Raw genomic sequence first — 27,354 nt, 5'->3', positions numbered from 1 at the left:
ACTTTTGATTGAACAACGTAAGTAGCTCAGTGAAGAAAACAACATCTTTTAGTGCTAATGCAGATTAATGTCTCCTACGTTTTGGTAACGAAGCAAATTTATTGTTTTTTGTTTTCCTACCAAAACACAAAGTTATTTTTTGAATGTTTGTCCATATGTATTCCACTGTTGGAGCGCATATGCCTAATGCACTTGAATTTGGATTTTCTGACCAGCAGTGTCTGTTGCAGTCCACGCATGCACCCTGAGTGTCCTCATGCCTCCAACAGAGGATATCAAAAGCAGGGTGACCCTAGCCACCTCTCATTTCTTTCTCGCCATCTGTGGGTATGAGTTGGAATTTACAGTTTTCAAGCCTCTTTGCTCACTGTACAGTTTCCCCCTTTGTTTTGTAGATATCAATCAGTTAATTGAAGTTCCTGAATTTTTACCCAAAACCACATGCAAATAGAGATGAGCATCAGCTATGCACATTGGACGTTAGATGGGCACTGGCATTCTCCATATACAGGACCAAACCATTTTGGTGGTCTACCCAACTGTTTGTGACTATTGCAGACACAATGAAAGCTCTTCCAATCTCAGAGAATTTCATCTTGGGTTACTTCTCGTATGCAAACATGTTCTGATCTGGCAGGCATTTCACCACTTGGCTAGCTGTGTGCTCTCTGCACAAGATCACAAGCATCCTCAATGTCCTTCCTTGCACAGATCCCTATCCTGCACATTTGTAAAGCATCAGGGGGTAGCTGTGTTAATCTGTATCCACAGAAACAACAAGAAATCCGGTGGCACCTTAAAGACTAACAGATTTATTTGGGCATAAGCTTTCGTGGGTAAAAAACCACTTCAGATGCATGGAGTGAAAATTACAGATGCAGGCATTATTGTACTGACACATGAAGAGAAGAGAGTTACCTCACAGGTGGAGAACCAGTGTTGACAGGGCCAATTCAATCAGTGTGGATGTAGTCCACTTCCAATAATTGAGGAGGAGGTGTCAATTCCAGGAGAGGTAAAGTTGCTTTTGTAGTGAGCCAGCCACTCCCAGTCCCTGTTCAAGCCCAAATTAATGGTGTTAGCTAACTATTGTAAAGCGCTTTGGATATAACCCAATAATTTTTTATATTAAAAAAAAACCAATAATAAACATTTTTACGTGCTACAAATAAAAGTACACAACTCATATTTTAATATCAGTAGTCTTACCTTTCTAGTGCAGTAGATGTGCCCTCTCCCCCAAGCTGGGGCTGGAAAGGAGGTGGGGGTCTCTCACCCACCATACCAGCCACAGAGCTGAGCCTGGAAAGGAGGGCCGTCTGTCCCCGGCAGCCACAGCTCTGGAGCTGGGGAAAGTCGCCTCTTTCTCTGGCCGCCTCAGCCCTGCACATCCCAAATTCCCCCCCAGCCCCTCTTCTCATCCCACTTCCCCCTCCCATCTACCCCCTATTCTACCCAAGGCTAGCACCTCGCCTTATATGTGCGTCTTTTCCAGGGTCCAGGCGCCTAATTAGTGAAGCCATGCCTGTGCGGCTCCACTAATTAAGTGGGTGGCCCTTCATTCTCTCGTGTTTGGCTGTCCAGGTGCGCACCGTAGAGGGAACTATCCGCGAACCAAGTGAATGGAGCTCGCAGATCACTGGTGGTTCACGGACCACAGTTTGAGAACCTCTGCTATAGTGCAATCTCCTTATTGTGAAAGTGCAACTTACAAATTTAGATTTATTTTTTTTTGTTACATAACTGCACTCAAAAACAAAACAATGTAAAACTTTAGAGCCTACAAGTCCACTCAGTCCTACTTCTTGTTCAGCCAGTCACTAAGACAAACAAGTTTGTTTACATTCACGGGAGATAATGATGCCTGCTTCTTATTTGCAATGTCACCTGAAAGTGAGAACAGGAATTCGCATGGCACTTTTTAGCTGGCATTGCAAGGTATTTACATGCCAGATAAGCTAAACATTTGTATGACCCTTCGTGCTTTGGCCACCATTCTGGAGGACATGCTTATGACACTCGTTAAGAAATAATGCATTAATTACATTTGTGACTGAACTCCTTGGGGGAGAATTGTATGTCTCCTGCTCTGTGTTTTACTTGCATTCTGCCATATATTTCATGTTATAATAGTCTCAGATGATGACCCAGCATGTTGTTCGCTTGAAGAACACTTTCACTGCAGATCTGACAAAATGCAAAGCAGGTACTAATGTGAGATTTCTGAAGATAGCTAAAGTACTCGACCCAAGGTTTAAGAATCTGAAATGCCTTTCAAAATTTGAGAGGGACGAGGAGTGCAGCATGCTTTCAGAAGTCTTAAAAGAGCAACACTCTGATGCGGAAACTACAGAACCCGAACCACCAGAAAAGAAAAATAAGTTTTCTGCTGGTGACATCTGACTCAGGTGATGAAAATGAACATAAGTCAGTTTGCACTGCTTTGGATCGTTATTGAGCAGAACCCATCATCAACATGGACGCACGTCCTTTGGAATGGTGGTTGAAGCATGAAGGGACATATGAATCTTTAGCGCATCTGGCATGTAAATATCTTGCAATGCCAGCTACAACAGTGCCATGTAAACACCTGTTCTCACTTTTAGGTAACATTGTAAAAAAGAAGCGGGCAGCATTATCTCCTGCACATGTAAACAAACTTGTTTGTCTGAGCTATTGGCTGAATAAGAAGTATGACTGAGTGGACTTGTAAGCTCTAAAGTTTGACATGGTTTTATTTTTGAGTGCAGTTATTTTTTTGTGCATAATTCTACTTTCATGATTGCACTACAGTACTTGTATTAAGTGAATTGAAAAATACTGTGTTTTATTTTTACAATACAAATATTTATAATAAAAATAAATAAAAAGTGAGCACTGTACACTTTGTATTTTGTGTTGAAATTGAAATCAATATATTTGAAAATGTGGAAAACATCAAAAAATATTTAAATAAATGGTAGTCTATTATTGTTTAACAGCGCAGTTAATTGCAGGTTTTTTTAATTGCTTGACAACCCTAATTAAAATCTGTTGGCAAAGGAACTCAAGGGCAGTTGAGGTTGCCCTGCCCTTTAAGCCCTTGGTTGAAGGCATGAGGATGCTCTGGGCACATACTCCAACAGACAAATGATGGTCAAAAGAATGTAAACTTGAGTTCACTGGGTGTATGCACACTAACAATGGAAAATGTGTATATATAGACAATACATCGCAAAGAACCACAGTTACTGTAAGGTGAGTAACTGTTTATCTTCCTTCAAATTCAATTTGTGATAGGTAGCTGCTGGAGGACAATGTAGAAAAGTGGAAAAATTAGTTTTAGTGATAAGAGTGGAATATCAGTACCAGGTAATTAGCACAGGTATATTAAATGTTTGTAACATAATGTAAAATAGGTATTCCTCATAAAAAAACTTTTGGTATTGGTTAACTTTATTTATAGAACATATTATCCTCGTCCTCTTTTAAAGAAATAAATAATTTTTTTTTTTTTGTGGGGAAAGGGGGATGGGACTCCAAAGCGTACTGCACTGTAAGGCATAATGCAATTCTGAATAAAAACTAATCTAAAATAAACAATGACTTTCAGTAAAATATCTCTCTTTACTCCTGACCAACTTCTCAAGACAACTTGATTTGAAGGTAGTGTATTAAAATTTTGGATTAAATGTATAACTCCTTGATCTCATGTAAAGCTCACTTGAAAAATTCACTCTCTCTGGCATGTTGAACTAGTAATTATCTTTCTTACTCTAAATACTTTTAGCAAATAATAGTTAGTATGTACCTTACCTGTATTTCCCATATCTTTCTCCTTTTAAAATTCGAATTTTCTGATGTGTGTATCTGTTTTCAGACACCAAAGACTTTACTCGCTATTGGACAGGTTTCGTCTTACAGTAGCACCAGAAACAACAAGCCCTTCACCTTTGGTTACTTCACACCCACTGGATGGGGAAAACCAACCAGCCTTAGAGAATGTAATTCCAGACAAAGTAAGGCCATATTTAGAATATTTCATAGGAAAATACATCTGCTATCTGTGCTATAACAAGCTTTTCTGTTAGTAAAAGATATCTATGAATGAAGCTTTTTTTAATCCCCACATAGTGCTCTGTGCACAAATCTGAATAATGTGGTAAATAAACATCAGCTGCCTATTTCTTCTTAAATTCTGCAGCTAACCAAATATCATGCACATACATTTATATCTAACTGTGATAAACTTGTCCATTTGCTACTTCAGAACTGTTCACTGGTTCCTTAAGACACTTATAGGTACCATCTTTCTTATCTATGACCACCTCGGTCTGTTCAGCAATCCTTTGTGCTCTTTCTTGCTTTGTGTTTTTCTTATTCTTGTTTACTAACCCCCTTATGCTTTGAAAGTTTTGCCTAGATGAGATGACACCTAATAGTCTCTTAGAGGACCTAATTTCAGTGCTTAAATTGAAATATATACAGCTCTGTGTCCACAGATAGAAATAGGCATGGTTAATCCAGTAATTCTGGATTGGCAAAGGGACAGTCTCTTTGAGAAGACTAATTAGTGGGTAAAACAAAATTGAACTATTTTCTAATTCTGTCAAAAGTAAATATATAGTAAATTTCATTTTATTTATTTATTTATTTATTTTAAAGGACTGGTATGTATCACTAGTCAGATCACAGTGCTGGGTCAGGTCAGACTGTGCACTGCTGGAAGGTGCAGAGCTGGTGAATAGGATACCTCAGCCCGAACTGAACTCCTTCATGACCAGTAAGGTAATGTCTCTCACAGTGAGAAGAGGAGAATTTAAGATGACACTTGCTAAATATTTTAAAATTTTAAAGTGTCCCTATTCATATTACTGTTAATGACCAAATTAGACTGTTAAAAAGGAAATTAAAACTTCTTTAAATTTTACTTAGTTTTTGTTGACTTTTTGTGTTTTACTAAGTTTGGACAACTAAAATAGTACTTTGAGCTCCCAATTGAAAGGTGCTCTAGATAGCCAAGTGCATTAATTATTGTTAAGGCTGTGAGTCTGTCATGGACGTCATGGATTCTGTGACTTTCCAGGACCTCCATGACTTCGGCAGCAGCTGGTGCAGTGTAGCAGCAGCGCCTGGGGTCACTGCCCCCGCCCCTCCTGAGCACCAGCAGTGTCCTGGGCCTTTCCCCCCTCTGTTCCCCCCGTCGAGCACCAGTGGAATCCCAGGCCACCACCCCGTCCCCCCGCCCGCACACACACACACACAGAGCAATCAGTTAAAACTCACAGAAAACTCTAGTTTTATTCATATTAGGTGCTGCAAATTTGGGACAGATGGCATTTTCCACACAAAATAAAGTTGGAATCCAGTTTTAAGTATGAAACAGAACACAACCTTAACTATGGCAATCACAGTGGCTCTTCCATAATGTTGCTCTATTAATTTGAATAGTATTACCCAACTGCTTTAATTTCCTTTCTCCATGGAAATGTGTCCTTTCTAAACTTTTATGTACCATTTGTGATTTCAGGAGTTCAACTTAAGCTTGTTAGCTCCCTGTTTAAGTCTTGGCATGAACGAAATCTCAGAAGATCAAAAGAGCAGCCTCTTTGAAACTGCCCATAGGGTAACCCTAGACCATGTGTGTAACGTTGTTCAAAAACTTCCTGCCAGCCATCAAGTTTTTCAGCCATTGCAGCCAGTTGAGACTTCAGCCTATTGGAGCAAGCTAAGCGATATTTTTGGTAATACAAAATAAAGGTCTTATTCTCTTTATCATACTATATAACAATGTTGTCACAATAAGTTAGTTCTCTAATGGGATCAAAGATTCTCAGAAGTAAAATATTTTGCCCAAAATTTTTTGTCTGTTAAAGAAAATGTTAACCATGATGATTTTTATTTCAAGCCTCTAGATTTTACCCTGACATTTTATTTTATAGGAGACACAATGGTGTATCAGACTGTGATGAAACTCTCTCGTGCACTGGCTCAGTATTTGTTATTACTCTCTAAATTACCAGCATCTCTCTGTATTCCACCTGACAAAGAGAGTGACATCCTGAAGTTTGTAGTAATGTCATTAGAGGTAAGAGGGTGAGTGTAATAAAAGGTGCAACAGAATGTTTACAAATATGTTCCATTTCCCTCTAACTTTGAAGATTCAATGCAAGTTCTGCAGGTCTAGAAGCATTTCTGGGCTCTAGGTTTATGTAAAGCGTCAGTTTCCAATATTAGTTCATTCAGTGCTTACTCTTTTGTGTATATTCTACACATCAGGTAGAATTTAGCAGAGGATATGGGACAAGAAAAACTAATATTTTAAAAAAAAATTTTTAAGGGAGACTTCTCACCACACAGTCTGGCTGAGGGACAGGAAGGTCTTGGCAGTTCGGAGAGCGGCACTGTGGGGCTTGTTGGGAAGATGAATAAACATGATAGTTTACTCAATATGGTGCTTGTAATTTTTTTTTTCTAGTTGGAACTTTTTGAACTAGTGACATGCTAATTTAGTGTAACAAGAAAAATGAATTCTGCTAGTTTTGGTAGCTGCAGATATATGTAATTATGTGGATAAAAATAATTTGATTTCATATTTTTGCATATGGGGACAATTTGATATAATGGAGAACTTTTTCTTCTACAGGCACTGTCATGGCATTTAATACATGAACAGATTCCACTAAGTGTAGATCTTCAAGCTGCTTTGGAATGCTGCTGCCTGACATTACAGCAACCTGGTCTCTGGAATTTGCTGGCTTCTGCAGTGTATGTGACACAGGCTTGCTCCCTAATTAATTGTGTCAGATTTATAATAGAGGCAGGTGAGTTAAATTTGCACAAATATGAGATGCTTCTGAATAAACCAGCAAACCTCACTGATCCTATGCTAAGAACCTTGAAGAAATGCAGAATTTTCTCTCACTGTCCTTAGAATTTTTTATTTTTCCAAATGTGTTTCCACCATGGAAGTTAACTTTTTATTTTTTATTTACCTTTGAACTTGTCAAATATCTTACCAATACAAGTGCTGCTTTGGCAATTTTATGAAAGGATTAAAACTGAGAAATATAATTAAAAACCTATAATCAAAATGTTTCTCTGTATTTATCTAATTTAGTTGCAATTGAACCTGGAAACCAGCTTCTTAGTCCAGAAAGGAAGAAGAATACTTCAAAAGGGGTCAATGGGGATGAAGTTGATTCAAATGTTCAAAGTAAGTAAACAGTGAAGTTCTAGTTTCCATGCAGTTTTACATAGTTTGTAGAAAATTTGCCAGATTTTCTTCCTTATTTCCAGTTTAAAGCAATTTAACTGACAGTGTGTCAATGGAACACTATTTGAAAAGTGTTATGAGAACCTTAAGTTGCATAGTGTAAAAACTATTAACTTGTCATTTGAAGGGTGCACTGTATTGGGAATGAGTACAAGTCTGGGTGTGGGAAGAGGATTTACTGTGATGATATGGCTCATCTGACATTGAGACTCCACTTCAGTTGGTTAGAAATATGCTTATTGGAGTTTGTGTCCTCTTGCATCTTTAGATCTGTATGCGTTTTGTATATATTCACAATATTTTACACTGAACTTTTGTTTTTCTCTCAACTCAGAAGCAAAATATATTACAGCATCTTGTGAAATGGTGGCTGAAATGGTGGAGTGTTTACAGACTGTCTTGGCTTTGGGACATAAGAGAAACAACAGTATCCCAGCATTTCTCACTCCTGTCCTTAAGAACATAATCGTCAGCTTGGGTAGACTGCCTCTAGTAAACAGTTACACAAGAGTACCTCCCTTGGTACGTGCATTATGGTTTGTTTTCATAGTAGATGAAAAATACTGGCCATTTTTGGATAAAATGAATATAATAATTTGCTAGATCTTCAGTCTTTACACTCAGATTTGGTTGTCCCCTTTTGTCCTTTTTTTAAATAGCGCCTGGCGATACTAGCTGTAAAAATATTTTCAAATATGAATATCTTCTGTGGAGTGAGATGTTTGGTTAGAATTATGGAATCCTTTGAGAGTTCTTTGTTTGTTTGAAACGGTTCCAGTAGTTAGAAAAAATCAGGACTCTTGGATTCTGTTCATATTTGCTGTTAGCTGACTGAACTGGGCAAGGTAGTTAGCCCTTCTAGTGCTTAGTTAATATACCTGTAAAATGTCTTGATAAATACTTCAGAGTTGTTGCAAGATTTCTTAATATTTTTAAAGGACTTTAAAATCCTCTGATTAAAAGTACAAAGCAGAATTATCAGAAGCGTTTTGAGCTGTTGTGGGGGAGAGTGTTTCTGAATCTGCATATACTGGTGTTTGACAACCTGGATGCCACAAAGTGTTGAGAGAACACTTTTTTTCCTCTTGAGTCAAAAGTTTTTGTTCACTTTGTGCTTGCTTTTATGCTACCATTTGCATGTGGAATACCTTCCCTTAATTTAGTCTGAGAGGCCACAACCTCTCCTTCAAATCCTTCCCTCAAAAGCATTTACATTGTACTGTCAACTAATAGTGGGTAGGTAAAGGGCTTATTTTAAAAGTATATGATTTCTATGAAGGATTGGGGGAGAGTGGTGGTGTTTGACTTTTATAATCTGTCTTTTGGGGCAAAGAGTTAGTTATACGGGAGTCCTCGGACTTACGAAACAGTTCGTTCCTCAGAATTGCATTGTAAGTCGAAATCGCTTTTCCCATGGAATCAATGGTGTGAAGGGGGGATTGGTTCCTGAACCAAGGCTTGATGCACTATTTTTTACCACAATAACCCAGATTTTTGTGCTAAATGAATGATAGATGACTAATGTTGCAACATCAATGTATTTACTGTACACTCTATTTTGTAAGCAGCATTCAAATCAACACACAAACCCACATATGCTGCTCTGAATGCCGGCAACACAGGCTCAGAAAGCCAGGGAGAAGGGCACAGCCAATCACTCTTCAAGCTTTCTGATTGGCTGAGCTTAGGGCTAGGAGCCAATCAAAAACAAGTGGCAACCCTATCTGGCAGCAAGCTACCCCTCTGCCTCGAAGCCAATCAGAAATGACCCCTTCTAGCTCCATACCAGTATAGCGCAACCAGGAAGTATGTCAAGCAAACTTTATGCAAATGGGGCGCCATAAGGGCAAAACAAGCATCATAGGGATGAAACAGGCAGTCAGTTGAAAAGTGTCATAAGTGGTGTCCGACGTAAATTGGGCATCGTAAGTCCGAGGACTCCCTGTATTTGGAAAGCACCTTGCACATTGTTGGCACCACTGTAATCCAGATTAATAATGTGAGATTTGTCTGATGTCAGTTCGGTGTGTGAAACATGGAACTTCCAAGTTTTACTTATTTCCATTAAATTTAACATCTCATTTTAAAATGCTGCATTAGGGGGAGTAAGGTTGCATTGATTTTTGGGTCCTCTGAGACTAGATGGGCTTCTAGCCATTAAATACAGGTTTTGTGTATAATGTCTTAATAACACAGTGCAGGTTTTAAGGCAAACATGGAATCCTTTAAATGTCAAAGTAATTTAATTGGTTATTACAAGTCACTACCTCTTTCTTTTTACTGGCCTAGTGTCAGTACTATGCACTATTACTCAGGTAGACCAAATTCATAATTGATCTAATAACTTCTGAAACTCAGTCCAGTGTGGAGAGAGAGAGAGAGATGTGCTGTATGGTCTCTAAGTGAAGAGTTTGGGATTTACCACATTCAGATACTTATTTCTGAAATGATGTAAGGGTAGAAAAGAAACCTTGGCTTTTTTATTTACCAAAAGTTTCCCTGTCTGACAACTTTCAGTAAAGAGGAAGAAGAAGAATAAGTCTGTTACTAGAAACGGTCACAAAAAAAAGTTTTTAAACGCTTTTTAGTAACAAGATTATCCACTTGTTTTTGTTACTGTTGGAAGAGTTGAGTGATTTTCATTGAGTTATTAGCAGGTTGTGTAACACATGCTTAAAATACCATGAAAAAGACTGTCAAATATGTAGTAGGCACATAAAAGTACTGTTTGAATTTAGAATCTTTTTACAAATCCATTGTGCATTAGGATGGATTATCTTTACTATTGGTATCTCGCTATTTTTAATTCCAAATGTGATGATCATAGCTGTTAGATTAATATAACATTTACTATTTTAAAATAATTAGTATCCTTTTTATATTCCAACAGGTCTGGAAACTAGGCTGGTCACCAAAACCTGCAGGTGATTTTGGCACAGCTTTTCCAGAAATCCCTGTAGAATTTCTTCAAGAAAAAGAAATCTTTAAAGAGTTCATCTATCGCATTAATACACTGGGTAGGTAGACAACATGTTTATGGTTCTTTCGAATACTTATTCTTTCTAGCTATCAGAAGTATGTAAATTCATCATTTGGAATGTATATCCGGGAACAACCTGTGTTTATGATGGACCATCACTGTTTACTCAAATGTGTTGGAGGACGGAAAGAAATCTGGATAAGTGGTGGGACATTTTTAGTGTCTTTGATACATGATGGAGGACTTGACCTTGTGTCAGATACGTAACTTTTGAGTATATGAGCTTCAGATAAAGTAGGTTTGAGTATAAAAGCAAAAATGAAGTACAGTAAAATAGGAAAACTTTACTCTGGGTTGAAACTAAATCAAAATATCCTGTGATCATGATTTCGTCTTTCCCTTTCGGAGAGCAGGGTTCAAATACTGCTTAATTCCCAAACTAAAATGAATGCACTGGTCTCTTTCTAATTGGGGGTGAGGGAGCGAGGTGGGGGGGGGGTATGTATGTATGTATATCAGTGTTATGAAAAAAACACCCAAACAATTCAGTTTTGGTACTTCACTGACTATCATTCTCTGTGTAGAAGTGGAATAGTGGGTATTGCAGAGCAGGATAGAATTACTGTAATTCAGTGAGCACTAAATTGAGCTCAGAATTGTAATACATAGCTCTTTCTTAGCTAGTACATTTATTCTTAAGGTGAAAGCATTACAACATATTAAAACAAGAAAAGAACCTGCACACTGCTAATAAGCTTACTGGCTCCCGTGAATGTGAAAGTGTCGTCTTTATATTGTTTGGGTCTTTAATCTGTCCTCCTATAACCGGGGATCAGCAGATAAAGGGTCCCCTCCTCACAGCATAGCTTCCAAAGTGTGAGTTTTGAAGTAGGAAACTTGCATTCTTCTTCGAGTGCTGTCCCTGCGGGTGCTCCACTGTAGGTGTCGGTGCATCCCGGCGTCACTGATCAGAGACTTTTGGTACCAGTGCCAAAGCCAGAGCTAGGAGAGAGAGTGATCTGAGACTAAAAATGATTTTGATGGAAAAATCTCTTACTCCTCCATCAGACAGTAATAAGAACCAGAGAGAAGACTCTCCAGGAACCTCGTCCCTGGATAGGGAAAGCACCCTAACCTCCAGAAAATCGAGGAAAAGGGATGCCTCACCCTTGCAGAAAGAGCTGTTAAAGAGAAAACTGTCTCTGGCAAGATCATTACCCTTGGTGCCAGTGGCTAGCAGGGTTAGAAAGTTGGATGCTCTGGGTACATCCAGCACGAGCCGCACCATGAGCACAAATGATAAAGAGAAGGAGTCGAGTGCAAGGTATAAGACTATCTCCTCCTTCACAGCACCATCAACCCCAAGGAAGGACCCGGTGTCACTGATACCTAAAGTGGTGATGTAACCCTCCTGTACAGACTCCCTTGGAGCAGTTATCAATAAAGATGAAACCGGCCACATCGGCACTGATTAAAGAGACACACAAGAGGTCGGTACCAAAGCAAGTGTCCGAACAGATATATACAGCACCAATGACCCCGGCCCCGATCAGACCAATAACATCAACACCAGGGGCTCCTATACTTGGTACTGACAACTCCCCGGTACCATTGATGCCAATAAACCAAGACCTTCTCTAGCAAGGAGGAAGATGATATGGAGGAGGGAGTATTCTGCTCAGGTCACTCCTCCCCCTCCGGTGCCAAATCTCAACCATCACTTACAAATACTAAAACATGCCCGCGCAGAGACATGCCACCATGGTTGACCAACACATGGATGTGCCCACCCTTACCATTCCCAATGCAATGGGCACACTGGGATCCAGGGGTGACGTAAAGCACGCAAATGCAAGGGACCCACGTCCCTCAAAGGAAGGAAATATGACCTCCTACAGAGACAGCCACAGATCCATCGGAGGCACCTGAGGAAGCTATAGAGAAGTTGGATGAGACACAAGAACTGTCGCTGAAACGCAGTTCCTCTTCATCACCAGATGAGGCAGTCATGCTCCCTTCAACCACGGTGATAGATGATCCAAAACAATTCCAAGAATTGCAGCCGTATCCGCATTTCACCACAAGATAGAAGGATTCGTAGCCTTCACGCATCCAATCACCAAACGATTCCTTACAGGAATTCAAAACGTACCCTGTGGTCCGCAAACCAACACCAGCATGGGATCTTAACTTCGTACTTAAGAGCCTCACCAAAGCCCCGTTCAGACCCCTTGCTACCTGCTCGCTACTACATTTATCAATGAAGGTAGTGTTCCTCTTAGTGATCACATCAGCACGCAGAGTGGGCAAGATTGGGGCCCTTATGGCCCATCCGCCTTACACTGTATTCTTTAAAGACAAAGTGACTTCGAGACCACACGTAAGTTAACCTCATCATTCCACATCAATCAACCTGCGTTCTACCCTAAACCACATCGGTCTACTCAGGAATCCGTGCTACACGCACTAGATGTTAGACAAGCACTAACATTCTACCTAGATAGAACAAAACATTTCCGTAAGTCACCAAGACTCTTCATATCCACCACAGAACGATCAAAAGGCACAGCCATCTCAAAACAGAGATTGTCGAAATGGATTTCAAATTGCGTACAAATGTTACCAACAACAGATGATAGAATCCATTCAACGAGAGCCTTTTCTGCCTCAACAGCATTTCTACATAATATACCAATCAAAGAAATATGCCAGGCTGCAACCTGGGCCTCAGTACACACGTTCACAAGCCATTCCGCAATCACAAAAGATTCTGAGGCAGATGCAATACTAGGTCTTACGGTACTATCATCGACTATCCAACCTACTCCGGAACCCAACACTACAGTCCCCTACACTGGAGCACCCACAGGGGCAGCACTCAAAGAAGAGAGGGTTACTCGCCTTGTGCAGTAACTGAGGTTCTTCAAGATGTGTATCCCTGCGGGTGCTCCACTACCCACCCTCTTCCCCTCTATTCCGGAGTTCTAAATAGGAGCGTTATAGTAGAGAAGGAACGGGGCCGGGATGCGCAAGCACTAACAGCACCACAAGGCGGCTACTGCGCATGCGCGCCCTGACCACACACAGCTACCAAAAATCTCCACTCGGCAGCGCCGGGACACACCAACACCTACAGTGGGGCACCCACAGGGACGCACACCTCGAAGAACCTCAGTTACTGCACAAGGTGAGTAACCCTCTCTTCCCTCTTCTCCAGGTATTTCCTAGGAAACCCACTTAACTTGAAAAGTTCAAATTATTTCAATAGTTTGCAAATTAATTCCAGTTCTGCAGTTTCTTTGTTGAAGTCTGTTTTTTGAAGTTTTTTTGTTGAAAAAACTTCAAAAACAGACTTCAATGAGAAACTGCAGAAATGGAATTAATTTGCAAACTGGACACCATCAAATTAGGCCCGAATAAAGACTGGGAGTGGATGGGTCACTACAAAAAGTAATTTTCCCTCTGCTGATACTCACCTCTTCTTGTCAACTGTTAGAAATGGGCGACATCCATCTTGATTGCATTGGCCTCGTTAGCACTACAAAAGTAATTTTCCCCTTCTTGATATTCACCCCTTCTTGTCAACTGAGAATAGGCCACTTCCACCTTAATTGAATTGGCCTCATTAGCACTGACCCCCCCACTTGTTAAGGCAACTCCCATCTTTTCATGTGGTGTGATTATATATACTGCTTACTGTATTTTTCACTCCATGCATCTGATGAAGTTGGTTTTAGCCCATGAAAGCTTATGCCCAAATAAATTTGAAATACAGGTACATAGTTAATATTCATAACTTCAGATACAAAAATGATACATGCATACAAATAGCATAATCCTATTCAGCAAATCATAACCTTTCCATAGACACCTTACTTGACATACTTTGTACAAGATTTGTTGCAATTATATAGCAGTGGTAGCAACAATGATCTTCATAGTCATATTTTAATCAGATAATATCACACAAGGCTCATTAAAAAGAGCAGTGGAGGCGGTAAGTAAAATGGATGGGTCTTTCCCACCAAATGAGATTTGCAAGGCTGCACCATAAAATTCTCTGTGTACTTAAAATAGATCATTGTTTTGATAACACATCACAGAACAGGATGTATTTGGCTATTTGGAAAACGTTTGCATTATTTGAATTGTGTTTTTTTTAAAAAAGGCTCCACCTGAATCCTCTTCTTTCTGGGAATGAGCTTCCACTGAGAGCTATATATTTTTAGGGTCATTTGGGATCCTCTACACATTTCTACCCTGAAAAAATGGGCAATTTTTGGATGCTTTTGGTGTGTAGTATTATGAAAACCCTGTTCTCAAATTTTTGTGCATTGAGGTTTTATTGCTTTTAAACTAGAAGATCAAAAACTATAATTGTGTCTGAAAAACAAATCAGAATAGGATCATTTAAGTACGCATGTTCAGAATCCAGTTTAGGTAAGAGATTGACATTTTTTAAAATAGAATTGGAGAAACTTAGGTTACGACAATTATAAAAATGACTTAAATTGGAAGGGAACCAGTGTGAAATTATATCTGTGGAAATTACATCTCATTTTAAAATGCTGTTTCATGTTTGTAATAAAAGCGAGTTTATAGTTGCATTGAAGTAGTAAATAGCTTTTTACCTTTGAATACATTCATAGGGTGGACCAGCCGTACTCAGTTTGAAGAGACCTGGGCTACTCTCCTTGGTGTGCTTGTAACTCAACCAATTGTAATGGACCAAGAAGAAAGTCAACAAGAGGTAAAGCCATTCAGTAACATGTTTATGTAATATGAATGCTTTTCCTTATTGGTAATTTTTTACTATGTTAGGCGGACCCTTGCCCACTGTAATACTGCAAGATGATTTCCTTTATATTTAACATTTACCTTCTGGGCTAAAGTCTCTGCCTGTAGGTGAATGGTTTTGGAAAGTTTGAGAAAAAAATTCAACCATTTTTGAGTTACAGAAGAATGAAAGAAATACACGTCAAACCCTAATTGTGATAATACAGATGCTTAATTTTATTAAAAGATTACAGGAAACCTCTTATTGCATCAGAAAAAGGCTGCATCTTTATAATCAGACTCAGGAAATGCACTAAGGTTCCAACAGCAACAATAATTTGGTCAGATTGCACATGATATTTTCTATTCCTATTTTAGTATTAAAAAGTAGCTTGATACAATACTGTTTGTTGTAAGATTTATATCACAAAGTGAGCAGGATGTGTAATGTAACTTGGTCTCTGTTGCTGTTGTATCCTGAACTAACCCATAGAAGTCATAGATGGAAAAACCCGCTATGTGGTCCATCTCCCTGCACTTGCTTGAAAGTACTGTATCAATAAGACCCTTAAATATGTTTTACCTCAGCATATTTAACAGACAAGGTTATTGAAATTGAACATTTACAAAGTGCTGCAATGCAAACAATGTATTGGAAAATAAATATAAACTAAAAAAGAATAAATATGAATGAATTAGGAGAGGCTTTGTGTAGGCAGAATGGGGAGAAAGGATGGGCCAGTGGCTAGGTCACTAGCCTGGGACTTTGGGTGATCTAGGTTCAGTTTGCTGCCCACCACAGACTTCCTTTGTGATCTTGGGCAAGTCATGTGGTCTCTCTGTGCTTCAGTTCCCATCTATAAAATGGGGACATGTTTACCTACTTCACAAACGGTAAATATATTAAAGATTGGGGATGCTCTGATACTATGGCAGTGGTAGCCATATAATTTTTTAAAAATTGAAGAAATGAGTACCTAAGAGAAATGTATAGAATGGCAAAGATTGCTGAATACAGCAAAAATTGGAAAAAATTGTTAATGTCTTAAGTAACAGTTTTCTTAAGGTGAAAGCGTTACAGAGGAAATGTTAAAAACAATCAAAGAACCTACATGATCGCTAGCTAATAAGCTTACCAGAGATCACCTCTCTTCCCCAATCTCCAACAAGGGCTCTGATTGCTGTCAGACCTTCCAACCCTTCCCTAAGGATTGGGGCCTTCCCTTTGGACAGAACGTCCTGTCCATTTGTAGGATCAGAAAGACTGCCCTAAGTCAATTTAAGCTCATTTGTACAAAAGTCCTTTTCTGGTCTGCTGTTCTCTAGAGGATCCAGTTGTAACTGGCGTACGCAAGTCTCCCAAGGTGGTGGTCCCTCTTAGCAAATGTTATAGCCTGAGTGAATTTGCTTAATTACAGTTCTTAGTTCCTGGAGGGCTGTGGTCTCCTCCACAATGAAATTATATACAATCCTTGGCCCACAGTGATATATAAACTTAATACAGTAAAATTTCACATCATTCAATAAGGTTTGACAAGGATATTTCCAGGAAATTGTCATATTTGTCACCGTAGTTATTGACTCGAGCACAAATGTGTATCATTTGGTTATGATGGATTATATTGTTGCGACTTAATCAGGATCTAAGAAATGATCACAAAAACTTGGGAATGGATCCATCTGAATTTAGACGCAGCATGAAAGTAGGTGGATGGTTCTGGAAATATGAAAAAATATCTATCACGAGATTGTAGGTTAAATCCTTATAATTATATTTAGTTCCCAAAGAGTATGAGGCATCATGCAAACTACGACATAGATCAGGAGATTGGTGTGGTGGCCAGATTTCTGGTCAGGAAGTAATCTACACTCTCACCAGAAACATTGCCAAAGTCCTTGTGGTGTTGCTTTCCACTGGAGTATTGAGAGAACATCTGTAGCATCAAGTGATATATTACATTGGTTTTGGTAGAACTTATGATTTTTCACTTTCACATAGAGTATGTTCACTTTACAGGAAGACACAGAGAGGACTCAAATTAATGTTCTTGCTGTACAAGCCATAACCTCCTTGGTGCTGAGTGCAATGACGATACCAGTTGCAGGCAATCCAGCAGTTAGCTGCTTGGAACAGCAGCCCCGCAATAAAGCTTTAAAAGTTCTGGATACAAGGTATTATTTCACCTGTTCTGAAAGCACATTAATGTATATTGATAACTCTCTATCAAGCTATGTACAAGATAGTTATTCTAGTAACATGTAGACATGTGGTGTATAATATAGATTTATATGTGTGTACTTATACATACACACGCTATATTTTGTAAACCCCAAAATGAAACACTACACTACGAGTACATTTATTTTTAAATATAGCTAAATCTCTTTTGTTGGCATAGCAGTTGCTTGATGAAAGCTCTTCATGTTTTTCTAAGCTAAATATGGAAGGAATCCTAATCACAGTAAACCCTAAGCTCAGGCAAAATTTCAGACTTGTTTAAAAACAACTAAGTGAATATGCAGCTAGAATAGTAAACTAGTAATTTTCATACTTCATTTTATAGGCAAATGTTGGAAAAAACATCTTAAACCATTAATGTGCTTTCTTCTGAGCTTTCAGGTTTGGGAGGAAGTTAAGTGTTATCAGAGGAATTGTGGAACAAGAAATCCAAGCAATGATATCTAAAAGGGATAATATTGCCACTCATCATTTTTATCAAGCATGGGACCCTGTTCCATCACTTTCTCCTGCTACCACAGGTATGTGTGCAATGGTCATTTATACCAATAATTCTTCAGTCCTGCAGTGAATGAAATGATGGCTGCTTGCTGAAAAAAGTAACTTTTCTTATATGTGATAGAAAAACATTTACAGGAATTACCATATACACTATTCTGAACAAATAATGTAGAAAAAAAGTAGTTTTCAGGTTTATTGGGCATTTGTTTAAAAAGTCCTTTGTCTTTTTATTTTAGGTGGTCTTATCAGCCATGAAAAACTTTTACTGCAGATCAATACTGAGCGAGAAATGGGAAACATGGGCTATAAACTAGGACAGGTTTGTTCAAGTTAATACATCAAGCCCAAACTTTTTAAAACTTTCTTGTCTTTATTCTCAAAAATCCAGTTTAAGAAGCATTGCTTAACATCCAATTTAGATTTAGTAAACTAAGGACAATCTTAAATCCTGACTGAAAACAAAACAAAAGTGAAGTTTTTTTTGAGTTGTAAACAAATTTCCTAGCTAGAGAGCACAAGTTCTCCACCAGGATTCATTAAATACTTGTTAGCACCAAGTATAATGCCTTATCAATAATTCTGATGTTTAAATTCATAATTTAAATATTTCATTCCATGACTAAATTTAAACTCCATTTGGAAAAATAGTATTCCATTTTAAAAAGGCACATATGCATTAGCAAAAACTTCTCAATTTCAAATACTATATTTGAATAAGGTTTCTGTCACCGTTAAAAGATCTAAATTGCCCAAGTTAGTATTTCCAAGTAAGATGTGGAAAATATCAGATTTATGTTGTCTGTCTCTAGGACCCGTCTCCCCCTTTATTAGTTGGGAATATTTTAACTTGCTGGATGTCATATTACTGTCCATTAGCAAGGCATTTGTATTTCCTACAAGAAAATCATTACAGCTATGACAATACCAACATTTTTATTGAAGGACTAGCAATGCAAAAGTTCTGACTGAGAAGGAACTTCTATTACAAAATAACATTTTTAGGTACTTTTTGTCACTGTTCAGGGCAACTGCACCTGTATTCCACCTCCATGGTCCCTTGAGGACACCCACTCTAGTCTCATAGCTCCACAGCCATTACCTCTCTTGAGAAGAGACCTACATGTCTCTCCCTCCTGACCTGGGTTTTTCCAGGCTACACAGTTCCCTGCCTCCATTTTGGCCAGTGTCTGTGCTTTGCTTTCTCTCCAGAAGCTACTAACAGCATAATTGCTATAGTTACAAGTTACCACACAGCTCTTTCTATGCAAGTACATTTTATACTTAAGGTGAAACCATTACAAATAAAGCACATTTAAAAACAAAAAATAACCTGCATGCATGCTAAAAAGCTTACGAGAGGTTACCACAACTCCAGCCTCAGGCTCTCATGGAAGTCAGTCCTTCAAAACCCACAATTGAGTTCACCCCATCGCTATAAGTTCATAACTGTCTCAGATTCAGAATAAGAACTACCATGAATAGTTCAGTCTTTCCTTGATGCTGCTTGGTCATTTGATCTTGGCTTCATGTAACAGGTGATAGCAAACAATAGTCCACTTCTAAGGGCGTAGCTTCAAAAGGCTGGGTTTTGCGTAACCAGGAATTTGCATTCACCTCCCCGAGATAGTCTCCAGGAAAACCACTTAACACTTTTTGTTCCAAAAGTCCATTATTATCTGGCACATTATGCAACATAATCCTTTGTACCCCCAAGTCTGACATCTGTCACATTTCCCCACTCCAGATGTTACATACATTCCTGGCCCATGATAATAGATAAATCATTCATTTAAAATAATGGACCCCAAAGATACATAAACTTAATTCAGTAAGGTGTATCAAGGATATTGGTGAAAAATGCCATATCTGTCACACTTACGTCCAAAAATATTACTGCCCAAGGTGAGTTTATTTGGCCAGGAAAGCTTTTTGTGTGCGTGTGCGCTATGGAGTGAAAATTAAATTTATTCACAAGTTAACTTTTTTGATTTTTTTTTTTCTTCAACTCCAATTTAATTTCTTTGTAAAATCTTCAAATATGTCATTGGCTCACTCCTTAATGACATGCCTTTGACATGTTTCAAGTAATTTTGTCGACAAAGCTGAGCATTACAATATTTTTCATTGTATAAACACATTATACAAACTTCTGGTGTTTAGCACTGTACCAGAGATGCAATATAGACAGTTTAGCCTCACACATTGAAATAAATGATCTTCTGGAGTAGGGTGTTTGTGTGTTGAATTTCCTTTCAGTTTTTTTAATTGAAGTGACTCCATCATTAGACTAATATGCAGCTGTGAAATTAAGTTTAGCTTGCAGTCTAAAATATGACCCTGCCAAAATGCACCATGTACATTTGTGAATATTCTGGCAATTAGGTTTTGTTGCTCATGATGAGTAACTTTATTTTTAAAATAACTTTAATATTAGTCTTATTTTTCTTTCTCAAAATAACAAAAACATTTAATCCTTATCTAAAGATTAATCATCGGAGAGAATCATTTTTTACATCTGTAAAAATTAAAATGGCCAAATGGATTTTTTTTCACATTCTTTATTCATTTCGTCACTCACCTATGTGCCTTTACTCCAAATCAGAAACCCAAACAAAACATTTTGCTATTTAGCTTGTGGACTGAGATGTTGTACCACTTTTTCTGCCTGGATTGAATTTTATTTCCAATTTGCAAGCCCCTGAAAACATGACATAAATAACCTTGATTGTCGTCTGTATAATGCTATATGTGGGTATTGTGTGTATAATATATATAAATATAAAATATTTATATATATTAAAAAGGTTAGATTAAGGGAAACCTTTCTAAGTATGTATGTGTGTTGTGGTCCTGTCTAGCTTTATATAATGCCAGCTAATTTAACTAAAATCATAACCTCAGTATAGTTGAATTTCTTGGATGGACGTTGTGGTGTACACATCATCATTACAGCTGCTGCTTGCACAATATAGAGCAAACAAGAATGCAACATTTTAAGCCTATTTTATTTTTAAAAGGAGGAAGCAAATCTGTATTTTTTCTGAATAATTTTAGTGAAGGGATGGAAGAATGTAAACATACACTTAGGAAAGATAAAGCTGGTTTAGCTAGACTAATTATTTGTGTAGAAACTTTTTTTTTCAAGTTAGAATTCATAGAAATAACTTCATTCCCTGATTAAAGCAACTTTTTATATAGATAACTGGAGTAAAACCATGTTTTGTAGTCTAGGTTGAGACCAGAAATCCCCTCTCTAATTGTGATCCATGTAAGATTTTTAACTCCTTAGTCTCCCTCTCTTCCTTTAGAGCACTTAAATATACTTTAAAAATTTATTATATTTTGCTTTAAAATTCACAATTGTGACTTAGCTTCTTACATAAAATGTAGTTATTGTAAGAAATGATGTTTTGAACTTAAATTAGAAAAATTGGAGCTGCTCTGTGGTGTTCAAGACATGGTTTCTCAGATGACTTGCAAACACAAGTTTTTACTGCAGTCTGCATTGCAGAACCAATGTATCTGAATCTTCAAGCTATATTGTACTCGGCTTATGCAGCAAGAACAACAAAATTCCATCTAATTTCTAGTTTCATAAACTTATCAATGATAAGATAAGCAAGGGCACAACTTGCTTTTTGGAAACTGGTCTCAGCTTACTGTACTCGGGGAAAAATATCACTTTGACTTGTTATTGAGCAAACTGATGCAAACATTCTTATTGTGTGCCAGATATGAATGTAATGCTTTACAGAAGTGTAACTAAGCAGTGCTATAAATATTTAACACTTGAGGCCAATATTTCCAATGAGTGCCTACTAAATCCATATCTTGGTACCCAAATGTAATCGTCCCATTTTTTCCAGAGACAATGAACAATCCCAGTGATGATTTTTTTGAACAAAACTACTAGTGACCTTCTTATAGTTACCATGGGAAGTATACTGAAAGATGCTCCAAAACATCGGTTTTAAGGAGTTTACTTTTCTTGCTTAGTTTTCAAAGAACAGTAGAGCATGAAAGGTTTTAAAAATGCGTAATAGAAATGAAATGCACACTCAGTCTGACTCAGTGAGATTACACACACACAGACTTGCAAATCTGAAAATCATCTTTACTTAATTTTTCTGCCCAATGCTGCAGACTGACAGCACAATGGAAATTAGCAAAACTGGCTGGGGATAATTGTTTTAGTGTAGATTGTGTTTGCTTCAACTTCAGTTTCACTATGGAATATTTGAAATGTTAGTAAATTACAGTAATAGATGAGCAGAAGATGGAAAGTTCTGGATCCAGATTTTTTTTAAAAAGTCACATTTAAAGAAATATTTTCAGTCAGAAGTTAGACATAAAAATTGTAATATTAACCTGTACACGAGCAGGAATGATATAACATATAAAATTTAGGAGAGCCCTCAAAATCTTGGTGTTTTTCTAGAGTTGTGTGAAACTTTCATAGTGAAACCTGCAACAAAAGAAAACGTGGTTTTCTGGTTCTGGACTTAGTTATAAGCTCAACATTTTCATCAGGTTTTTTAAGATTCATTAACCTTTCAGCCAACTTGTCCCAGCTTTCATGAGCATTGGCTCATGATTTTAGATTTTAGTTTTGTCTGATTTTTTTTCATAGTTTCAACCCAACAGTGAGGCCATTTCAGCTAACTGGCACTTTGAATTTGGGATTTATTTAGCCCCAAAAATTAGGGTGCAAAATCCAGTTATGCAAACTGGATGGGATTCACACATATTCAGATGTTCCCACAAAACCCTGTGGAATGATATCAGGGTTTCATGCTGATCTATTTTTTTTTTCCCCTCCTCCAGACACATCTAAGGGAACGCAGCAATGTCACTGCATATATCTCATAGTAGAAGTCCTCTAATATTGCATATTACCTGAGCCTTGGCTGTTTTAAACATGACTGTTCAAACTCTGACCTTCCAATTCTCTTTCCTCACAAGCATTTTTCTGAAATTAGCATAGGAGTTGCGATTAGCTAAACCCAGTTAAGTTTCTAAACTTTTGCAAATGGCAGTAGACCCAGCAGTCACTAACCGTCCCATGTCCTCTTTAATTTTACAGTAGTAGCACTTTCTGAATTGTTTCTAGTTTGACACTAGAATATAAATAAAGGAAACATTTTTGAAAGTATTTTTGGCTAGAAAATTCAGGGTTGGGACTTGCTCCTACATATATTCGTTCCCAGATAAGATACAGTTGGTTATAGCTATAGCTTAATGGATCTGTGCTAATGTACTGTAAGTGTAGTGATATGATCGATGCCTGTAAAACTCACTGTTGTGCCTGTAAACTCAATATGCTATACGTTTTTAGAAACAAGTTCAGTATTTTCAGTGAGGTGATAGGGTGCACAGCATAATCTTATTGCTGCCATATAAGCACAACACATAATGCAACATAAAATACTATAAAAATAATGGTATAAAGCTTTTGTAAACATATCTTGATACTGTACAGTATTTTTGCTCCTCTTTTAAATAGAAAAGTTTGTTATAGCTTTTTTGTTCTAGCAACTTCTAATTTGATTATGAAAAAGCTAAATATTTTTCAAGTTAATGTTTTCTGATATTTAAGGTTTCTATACACTCCGTGTGGCTAGGAAATAACATCACTCCGTTGAGAGAAGAGGAGTGGGATGAAGATGAAGAAGATGAGAATGATATGCCTGCTCCTTCTTCACCACCAACCTCTCCTATTAACTCCAGGTCACTTGTGTTGCTTTTTTTTCGTTTGCCACTTTGAAAAGACTTCAGTGCTAATAGTTCTTGTGTTTTGAAGTCATTAAAAGAGAATTATATGTTGCCTTTTATAAAATGGATGCTGTGTAAGGATTGCTTTTCTAATTAGTTTGAAAAGAAACATGAATATAGTGATTGTAATCTTTGCTCATTGTACGTTGCAGGAAACACCGGGCTGGGGTTGATATACATTCTTGCTCTCAGTTCTTGCTTGAACTGTACAGTCAATGGATATTGCCATCAAATCCTAGCAAGAGAACACCAGTCATTCTGATTAGTGAAGTGGTGCGATCAGTAAGTCTAAAAAATAAATTCTGTGCCATAATTGAGTGCACTTTCATGGTATGTTTGAGTTTACAGAGAGTTTATAAAGTAGCTTTTCCTAATATACAGAAAAACTGACTTATGTAGGCATCGTCATTGATGTAATGATACATCCTTCATCCTTAATGGTAACTTAAAGTTCAATGGGAAAGCTTTTGATTAAAATATATTAAGCTGTTTTAAGCACTCATTAATAGTAGAATATGTGTAAAATTGAGTTACAAATAAATGTTATAAAAGAATAAATTTGAGAATAAATTCTTCCTTTACTTGCCTACCTATTAAGACTAGAGTTCAGGATTCTGTGTTTACCCTGTAATATAATGAGGAAGAAAATACAAAAGCAGAGGAACAAATGATGTAAGTAGGCACTAAGATTATTATTGAAACATCTGATAAAATCTAGGATTCTTGAGGGATGGAGCACCTGGGAGTGATTGCCACTGAAATTTTTAAGATAATATAAATTGAAAGGCAATTATTCATAGACTTAGAAAATCTTAGGATGGGACACCCTTGCTGCAAAGATAATGTATTGTGCATTTTTGGAAATCTGGGTTCATAATGTTGGTAAACATAATGTTGGTAAATAGTAACCTTCATTTGGACCCCAAGACTACTTATTTTACTTTAGTTGTTGGTTTTGTAAGCCAAAAGGGTAAGTAAAGAGAAGTTATTTTTTGGGTGCTTGTCTGTATGTATTCCATGTCTGGTGCATGTTTGCCCCATGAACTTAATGGAAGTCTTTTGGCTAGCACTGTCGGTTAGGCTGCACCTACCTCTTTCATGCCCTTGAGCCCCCCAGCCTGAGAGCATAAGGGGGTGTGGAATGACCAACAGACCCTCAATTCCTTCTCACCACCCATGGCTGTAAGACTGAGCAAAGTTAGTGGTGTCTGGTCTCTTGCACTTGCGGTCCCTGTTCTTCTGTTAGTTATTTGGCTAAGCTTTTGCAAAGGTCTTATGTAACCCACTGGTGAGTGTGTTACAGTCCACTTCTGTGCTGGTCAACAGAGCATATGAGTTGTTACAACCCCAGTTTACAGAACCCTTGGCTTGTAGCTCAAGCAGTTGCAAGCACCTCATGTCTTTTAGTTCTGGAGATCCCTGGTCTGTTGGCCAAGAGGGCGGCCATCATGTTTACGCTCAACTTGATGGGATTTCTGTGTATGTATGTAAAACATAACTTTTGAATGCTGCAACAGACCATTCCCTGAGATTCTGGAATTGATCAAGGCATCAGTGGCCAGAGCCCTGTTGATTTTGGGGGATATCAGAAAAGGGGATATGAGAGACACCTGAAGCCCTAACATCTCTTTAGCACAGCCAGAGCCTCAAACACCTTTCCAGTTGTCTATAGATTAATGCCTTCCATCATAACTATACTCATATCACAGGTCTGCCTATCCTCCCAATTGAGTTTAATATGTTGTCACCATTGCCATGACACTGTTACCTTCCTCGAAGCAGTTAATTTGACGGTCACTTCGAAAGCCATCAGCCAGTTTGGGGAGATCCTTACCCTTTCCCCACCCTTTTTGGGAACCATTTCTTTAGTTTTCAGGAAGCCTGAAACCATATTTCGATTGACCAATGAGTGCTGGAGATAATAGGGGAAAAGTTACTCCATTCAGCTTCAAGACTTTCCTACTATCCATCTGCCTTCACCATCCCTTTTCTGGAACCTCTTCTTATGAGAGTCTATTACATTGGGAGACACAATCCCTCCTGAAATTAGGAGCAATGTGAGGAGGCTCCTCCTCGGTTTGTAAGAAAGGGCTTTTATTCCCATTATTTTCTAGTCCCCCAAAAAATCAATAGGCTGCCCCATCCTAGACCTAAAAACCTAAACACATTCATCGGCCAATTCAAGTTCTGGATTGTGACCCTGTCCTCAGTAATCACCACCTTGGATCCTCTAGACTGATTTGCAGCTGTTGAGCTCCAGGATGCATGTTTTCATCCATCCAGCACACAGGAAATCTCTACATTTTTGTGGTCAGCAACACACACGTTCAGTACAGTGTGTCTTTTGGTTTGTCAAAAGCCCCAAGAACTTTTGTGAAATGTTTGGTTGCAGTAGCAGCTCATTTAATGTACCTTGATGTCTGGTTGGTTCAAGGAACTTCTTCCTAGCAAGTCATGGACAGGATTCAGTATATTGTCTCCTTGTGTGGTTGAGTATATTCTACAGGTTTAGGGCTCAATATAAACAAGGACTAATCCTCCCTAACTCATGCTCAGAAAATGTAATTTATCAGAGCCCAGATACACTTTTGCTGTGGTGTAGTCTATCTACCTTGAGCCAAATTTGACATGTCTCTACTAATCAACCAACATCAAGAAAATCCTCAAACGACTGTAAGGACATATCTGTCTGGTAGGACGTGCAATCGCCAGACTCCATCAATGTTGTCAGAGGAATGGTTGTAGTCCTCTTATAGCCCACACCTTCATAATAAAGACATGAAGATTCAAATCCCCCAAGTCTTGAGGTTGTTAAACTGGTAGAAGGTCCACATCAAGTATGTAAGGGTGTTGCTTTCTACCCATCACTTCCTGTGAAGTGTACAGTGACCGATGTTTTGATGCCTAGATGAGCTCCCCATCCTAGCTATCTCAGAGCACAGGGTTGGTGGTCCAAAGAGGAGACTGTTACATATAAGTGTTCTAGAATACAGAGCAGTGTCTTGCTTATATGGCTTTTCTCAGCCACATCAGGGGACAAAGCATCCGAATAATGACACACTATAACTGCAACATTTTATGTAAATAAGCAGGGAAGGACCAGATCCATTTGTCTATGCAAGAAAGCCATTACCTGTGGAAAGGCATATCCAACACCAAATAACTGTTTTGATAATCCACTTGCCATGTCTTCAGAACATGCCAGCAGATATTTCTAACAGAACCACAAGTGATTTGTGAAGGACTCTGTCATTGGGTCAGTGTTTGACCAGTGGGATTTTCCTTGCACAGATTTGTTTGCAATCAAGAACAAGAAGTACAAAAATTTCTGCTCCACCAGAGGACCGAGTCCCAGTTCACAGTCAGATGCTTTTCCAATTCTGTGGACTCAAAGTCTATATTATGACTGCCTATCCATCCATCTGATCCCATGAATAATGAAAAAGATCACGCAGGATTTGGGATTAATCACTCTGTTAGCCTTACCTGGCCAGGTGGTAGAGCTCAACAGGTTGTCCATATAGTTCCCCAATAACTCTTTCTTTCCCTCAGGACTTAATCAGCCAGGACAAGGGAAGAAAACTTCATTCAGACCTGGCATCTCTACATGTCATGACATGGAAGCTGTGTTGTTGGTGTATGTAGAGAGAACCTTTTCTACTTATGGACCTCCAGGGCAGATTAGCACGTCGTACAACACAAGAGCACATGCAGCTTCTGGAGTTTGTTTCAGAAACACTCCATAACTGACACATATACGACAGCTAGTTGGAAGATGATATGTATCTTTCTTAAGCTTTATTCCATGGCAGAGGCATCTCTATCTGGTGC

At 38.3% G+C, this 27,354-nt stretch overlaps 1 protein-coding gene across 4 annotated transcripts in view; it reads left to right on the top strand.

Annotated features, from left to right (window-relative positions):
* HTT (huntingtin) overlaps positions 1-27,354 on the top strand; it is a 189,157-nt gene that overhangs the window by 134,139 nt on the left and 27,664 nt on the right. For 2 of the 4 annotated variants that reach the window (XM_037898170.2, XM_037898168.2), the window contains 14 exons: positions 3,860-3,998; positions 4,645-4,767; positions 5,510-5,723; positions 5,922-6,067; positions 6,626-6,803; positions 7,100-7,195; positions 7,590-7,777; positions 10,146-10,272; positions 14,885-14,985; positions 17,029-17,183; positions 17,632-17,771; positions 17,988-18,070; positions 23,348-23,478; positions 23,676-23,805. In XM_037898170.2, coding sequence (XP_037754098.1) covers positions 3,860-3,998; positions 4,645-4,767; positions 5,510-5,723; positions 5,922-6,067; positions 6,626-6,803; positions 7,100-7,195; positions 7,590-7,777; positions 10,146-10,272; positions 14,885-14,985; positions 17,029-17,183; positions 17,632-17,771; positions 17,988-18,070; positions 23,348-23,478; positions 23,676-23,805 — 1,951 coding nt within the window. Of the gene's footprint in view, positions 1-3,859; positions 3,999-4,644; positions 4,768-5,509; positions 5,724-5,921; positions 6,068-6,625; positions 6,804-7,099; positions 7,196-7,589; positions 7,778-10,145; positions 10,273-14,884; positions 14,986-17,028; positions 17,184-17,631; positions 17,772-17,987; positions 18,071-23,347; positions 23,479-23,675; positions 23,806-27,354 lie in introns of those variants that run through there. The other 2 variants (XR_005225237.2, XR_006290216.1) reach the window with 2 other exon arrangements.

Source organism: Chelonia mydas, chromosome 4 (genome assembly GCF_015237465.2).
Source record: "Chelonia mydas isolate rCheMyd1 chromosome 4, rCheMyd1.pri.v2, whole genome shotgun sequence".
Classification (NCBI taxonomy): Eukaryota; Metazoa; Chordata; order Testudines; family Cheloniidae; genus Chelonia; species Chelonia mydas.
This window is presented reverse-complemented; position numbering and strand designations above follow the sequence as displayed.